Here is a 6,219-nt window from a genome sequence, read left to right as displayed (position 1 = left end):
CAACCCAACCACCCAACTGACACACAGTGGCAGGGAACTGTGTTCAGTTTCAATCAAGACAGGCATATAAACTAAGGCTACGCCCTGTCTGTGGCACTGTTTGGCACTCAACCTACTGAGCCAGCTACTCAAGACATGACATCAGCTCCAGGATACAAGCTGACATCTGGAAGGAAGATACAACACCTATTATACATGGATGACATCAAGCTGCGTGAAAGATCAGCAGATGAAATCAACTCCATGATCCAGACAGTAAAGATCTTCACAAATGACATTAAGTTCGGACTAGAGAACCTTTTGAGGTTCATTATCAAGCCTAGCAAGATCAACAGTACCGACAGAACGATGAACTGGGTGAGGGATACACCAAGGACGCAGATGTCATGGACAGCTACAAGTACCTCGGAATACGGCAACATCAGAAGAACTTGTCAGAAGACAGTTGCAAGTGCCCGTAAACACAGACTGAGGAAAATCCTAGAGTCTAAGCTTAATGGATGGAACGAGATCCAAGCTATTAACAGCTATGCCCTCCCACTGCTCTGGAATGTGAACACTACCTCTTTCATTACGTCTTTTTATCAGACTGACTTGCATGGAGAACACTGTGATTTGGTCTGTGTGGTGAACGTATGTGGTCGACTAATCTGTGGAGCACAGCATGTGTGTATACTCCTCTATGTTGTGGGTTTTATTGTAGATGTTTTGTTGCATAGTATTTAGCTGGTGGAAGTTATAATTAGCTTTGTGCCTCTGGATAAAAAAAGAATAGAATGAAGAGAATGCTTTAACCCTGTAATGAGGAATCATCCCATGAGCCATGGAAAAGGTGCAGAGACCTAACTGAATGACAAGGAAACTGATGACAACGTGCAGAGCCTTCTGTAGAGCCCATCCCATGGCAGACATTTATCTCCTCTCTGCGACTCTGGGCTAAATCTCAAATCTCATAAAGCAAGAGTACTGAACTTCACCAACGACCCAAATTATTGAATGTGCAAGGAACAGGATGAGATAGTCACCTGTTGACTGACAACACCAAGTACGTGAAGAGGCACAATGATTTCCCAGCACTGGTGCATAGGACCGTCTATGAACACTACCAGATCCCAGTGTATTGGAAGATATGGCTGTATAAACCTGGACCAGTGACAGAGGATGACAGGGGAACAATCCTGCAGGACACGGAAATCAGAACCAAGAGGAAGATCTGCAAGACAGCTGGACAACAAGGTAATCATCAAGGACACCAGAAGAGCAATGATCATCGACATTGCAATGATCATCAATGTTAGATAACGAGAATATCTCCTCAAGCAAGGAACAGGAGAAAATCAGCAAATACCAGGAACCACGTCTTGGAGTGAATAAATAATTTGTAAAGTACTGGCTTCCTCTTTTGGGCATTATGGTGCATGAGTCAGTTTTTTAATAGGATTGTACGGACACTAACTATGCGGTCAGTTACTCTCTCACAAAACAGATACTTTTGAGTGATCAGGTGCTGCCATCACTCACCATTGCTCTGACAGAAACCTCTCTTTGAATGCTGCCCATCTTCAACAGTAATGATGCCTTGAGAACAGATCAGTGCTATACTCTGTCCAGGTTACAAAAATATTTTGCTCTCTTGCTCACTCACTGCAAACAAGAAAAAAGTATATTTTTGGTCATGTAATATCTTAGGTTGTATTCTTCCTTTGAGCGGAATCTTTGTTTTCAATCTTTGTGTTGCTAAATGTAAGTCCATACTTATTCATACATTGCTTAAGAAAACATCCCTGGGTATATATGGGATCTCTATGATGCTTATAAACACAAATCATAAAACTTGTCGTAAGATTTCTGCACCTTTCTGCATTTTCCTGACAATTTATTCAAATAATCTGTATGGCAATCTATATTTTAAAGCACTGTACTATCATAGTGATCATTCATTTGCTCCACACATTGCATACACATTCCTCAGAGCTTCAAAACACATCCTCTAATGTTTCAAAATGTAATTTTCTGTGAAATGTGCTCCTGTCATCTGCAAAATGTAGTGCGATGTGATGAACTAACAGCTTGACAGTGCAGTTTGAACATCATTCCATCACTTCAGTTTCAGAAAGAAAAACTCCCTACCTGTGTCTGTAGATGAATAATCCGCATTGACACATTCAAAGAAAAATGAAGGATTTGATTTCATGTTTTGAAAACGTGTAGCTGACTCAAGCAGAGGTCCGAGTGATCTGGTCAAACTGTATCTGTGACCATTAAGATATGTTCTCCTCCCATCTTGCATTTATTGAATCACCTAAGTAATATCCAGTGTCTGTTTTCCTTTACAGAGACATCAGTAGTCTCCTCCTAAAAGTCCAGTTCTTGCTCCGAGAGTAGTATTCTCTAAGTCAACCTCATGATCAATCCACTACAAGACAATGATATGGGTCATTCCATACCAACTCACCTAGGCCCTCCAGCTCATGTCGTGGATTTTCTTTTAAAAATTCATGTGAAAACCCCTATTAAATTCATGGGACCTTCCAAAATCCTAAAGCTCTACTCCAAATTCTTTTTTAGTTATGAATTTTTGAAGTTTGGCCCTCAAAGCTAAATTTCATCATTTTTGCCATTCTTTGTAAGCCTCACCAATTGCTTATTTTTCACTGGATTGGGTTGAAATTTTGTACTGAACATGCAAGAGACACCAAGGTTAATTTACAACATGTATTCATGTAAATGGTTGTTGCTGAATGTCAGTAAGCAAATTAATAAAGAAAAAATTGAGTGCCAAATTGCTAAATATAGCTTTGGAGCTGAAAAACCCACTTTTTAAGATATTTTGACTGTAACTCTGTTATATGGAAGAGCAAAATTGCAAAGTCATTTTACTCATGAGATTTTCGTGTTACATTACTGTTTTCATTTCTGTTCAGTTTTATTTAGAAATCTTTTCTTTCTCTTTTTAACCATAGACAGTTTAACACAGAAGCTTCACAGAATACTAGGCCTTAGACATTCAGGCCAACAAATACTCAGTAGTGGAAAAATCTTCAACTATAATAAGCAGAAAGCTTGAAAGCAGCCATGACTCATGAGGAGGGACCCATCACCCTCTGCCTAGCACCGGACAGGGGATGAGTGAAGTTGCCAGAGTGACAGATGTTGCTAGAGTAAAAGGTTGGAATAGTTTGTTTTGTGGAGCACTGTCATGAGAAAAACAATATAGTAGATAGTAGAGGCTCCTCCCAGGATATTCATTTGTTTAACTGCAGAGTGAGTGAAGGTCAGAATTGATCAGGGAAAGTTCAGTAGGGTTTAGGGCAGGCCCTGGACTAAAATTGTCGATCACATTTTACTGATGTTGTTTCTGAACTTGGACACATAACTTTACAGAGCACAGACAACAAATGACACAAGGGATACACATGATTGTAAAGTAATCTTTTATTTCTACATGGAGCAAAAATACAATCCTATCATTTTGAGTAAGGTTTAGATTCTTCACCAAGTTTATTTAGAAACACTCGACTAAATCAGTGTAAGAAAGACCAAAATTAGGCACAACGAGGCAAAGTCATAATGCCGTCCATACACTGCTGTCGGAGGCCAGGACTGCCTGCCTGCAGAGATTTCCACCAATTGCATTTGAAGGAGATAAAATCCAAATGTTCTGAGTACATTTTTCTGTGGCGACCATGGGCCAGGTGTATGTTATTCTGATCCATTTCCTCAGTTGTGACTGTACAGGGCTCTGAAACAGAGTGTTTTCAGCTCAGTAGACATACGTTTCTATGGATAAAATGTCTTTTATAGTAATGACAGAAGAAGAAGGTTTGTGTGGGTGACAGTATGTCCCTACTCCTGAAGTCTCTGAATCAAGTTGCTTAATTAAAGATGTTACATTCAAATATCACATGTTAAAACAAATACTTTTATATGCAGCTCTGTTCTCCAAAGCAATCTGAATTTCATTGATACAGCTCAATTAATGAAGTCTCTCCATCATTCTCAGAAAAATTAAGATAATGCACTTGTGTATTTGACAACAGACATTTATTGTAAAGCCCATGAGGTTAAGGTAGAAGAGCAGCAGAACTTACTCATGCATCTTATTGTTCCTGTCCATTGGCCATCACTGCAGGTCATGTAGGGATTTCCAGAGATTTTGTAGTACGTCTTGCATTTATATGTCACTCTTTCCCCATCCTCATACTGGTCTTTCACAAAATCGATGACATCTGCAGACTCAGCAGCCGGTGGCAGACCGCAGCGCCTTTTTTCTTTAGTTAAAAAAAAAAAGGCACTCATACACTTTTGTTAACCTTCATTCATAATGTTTAAATCATTCATTTTACAACAGCATTTCTTTGTAGATGTGGGCTTTATTTGTACACATTTCTGTGTTATGTGACTGATTAGTTCAAATGAAAATTTTACATTAGTTCATCTACATTTTTTGCAATGTCCCAAAACAGTTGCCAGCAACTGAGAGATGTTCAGTGCTGCTGAACGGTTCCAAGGGGTGATATTTTTAGGACACTGCCTAAGCAGAATGTTTTCTGATTCTTGTTTTCACACATTGACATTAAGTAGAACATTCACATCACTCGAAAACAAATACAATGTGATATCCTAAAATGTATCACATTGTATTTGTTTTCGAGTGATGTGAATGTTCTACTTAATGTCAATGTGTGAAAACAAGAATCAGAAAACAAATGTCACCAGATTTGTTGCCAAAGTCTTTCAGGACTTCTTTAGAACATCATACTTTTCATATTCCAATACAAACTGTGACCTAGGGGCAATCAATCAAGTGTGTCCCATTCTCTTGAAAGCCTACTGGTGGTAGATCTGCTGTAACAGTATTACTAGCAGCAGCCTATTACAAACAGGAGAGTTAGAAATAATGGTAATTACAGCTGGAGCAATGCCAACCAGTTTGATGAGTTCTGTCATTTCTTGTTAAAGTCAGAATGAGACATGCAATGCCCTATTCCAAACTTTCATTCTGATAATGATGACTCCTTTCTGAAATAGTATTCAAATACTTACCTTTGCCTGCAGCTGAAGCAAACAGAATAAGACCAAAAACAAGGTAACCCAAATTCATTTCTGTTCTGTTTTCTATGTCATTTACAAACGAAACAGTTGGTTGACTGAGGGTAACTGAGGTACCTGGTACACTAAACAAACTGAATATTTGACAAAGTTAATATTTGTCAGTAAGGGCCAGCCTTTAGAGATTAAACAGGTATTGCACAAGATGACAGAAAATCTGACCATTAAATCCTAACGCTTATCCCCGAGAATCAAATTGCTTATTTTCCACATCACTGGTGAAATGTAATATCTGGTGAATGACGTTTTTCAGTGTGACTATACTGTATTGCAAAGTTTGCATGTCAAAAACATGCTCAAGAAACAGGCTATTTCTTCTCTTTGGTTGTCAGGATCACATAAACTTTGAGGAACAATGACTTTGAAATTATGAAATGAGGGTTGACTGACAAAAGCTGAACTCGCACTGAAAATGTCTAATTTTACATTAGTAGTAGATTTTTGAGATGTGAATCCTGGCCCATCTAAGGCCCTTGTTTTAAACGATGACATTGTCGAGGTAAACAGCAGCATGTGTTTCGTGTGGTGTAAGGATCTTGTCTATCATTCTCTGGAAAATGGCTGTAACTCCATTTAACCAAACTGAGAGAACTGAGAGCTGCTGTTTTGAAGCAGACAGTTAAATTGCAGCAGAGGGAAATAAGAGTTTACAATCTACTCACTTTTTAAGTGAGCCAAACATAGTAAATTTGTGCTGCTCCATTGCTCTCCTAAGTTAATTTTCAGTGGAGTTTATATAGCCTGAGCAATGAAACTGGACTTGGCATCTGATTAAACCTGAAACACCCGTTCCACTTGGCTTTTCAACCAACCATTGTGTAATGAGTTTATTTGCCCACAGAGCCATTTATTCAGGACAATACACATGTCAGCCCTGTTGACCATGAACTTTTATAATATGACAATTTCTCACAAATGTCAAGCTGTTCTGCTCGTGGGCTGTAATCAGCACTTGCAAGACATTCTGAAGGCACAACTATCACAGGAAATTAAAAAAAAATGTCCCAGCCATTTCTTTTATCCAAGATCCAATTCCCGATAATGTTAATGGAGTAAATGCAGTACAACATTACTATTGTTGCTAAATGTAGTATGTTTACTTGGAGT

At 38.7% G+C, this 6,219-nt stretch overlaps 1 protein-coding gene across 1 annotated transcript; it reads right to left on the bottom strand.

Moving 5' to 3' along the window:
* Positions 1-3,417: 3,417 nt before the first annotated feature.
* Positions 3,418-5,189, bottom strand: LOC115820621 (complement factor H-related protein 3-like). The gene is made up of 3 exons (XM_030784250.1): positions 5,047-5,189; positions 4,092-4,271; positions 3,418-3,742 (listed from the first exon to the last, which is right to left on the bottom strand). The coding sequence occupies exons 1-3, from the start codon at positions 5,102-5,104 to the stop codon at positions 3,546-3,548; spliced, it is 435 nt and encodes a 144-aa protein (XP_030640110.1). The 5' UTR covers positions 5,105-5,189; the 3' UTR covers positions 3,418-3,545.
* Positions 5,190-6,219: the final 1,030 nt, after the last annotated feature.

Source organism: Chanos chanos, chromosome 9 (assembly GCF_902362185.1).
Source record: "Chanos chanos chromosome 9, fChaCha1.1, whole genome shotgun sequence".
NCBI classification, from domain to species: Eukaryota; Metazoa; Chordata; class Actinopteri; order Gonorynchiformes; family Chanidae; genus Chanos; species Chanos chanos.
The sequence above is the reverse complement of the archived record's forward strand: the minus strand, read 5'-3'. Positions and strand labels throughout refer to the sequence as shown.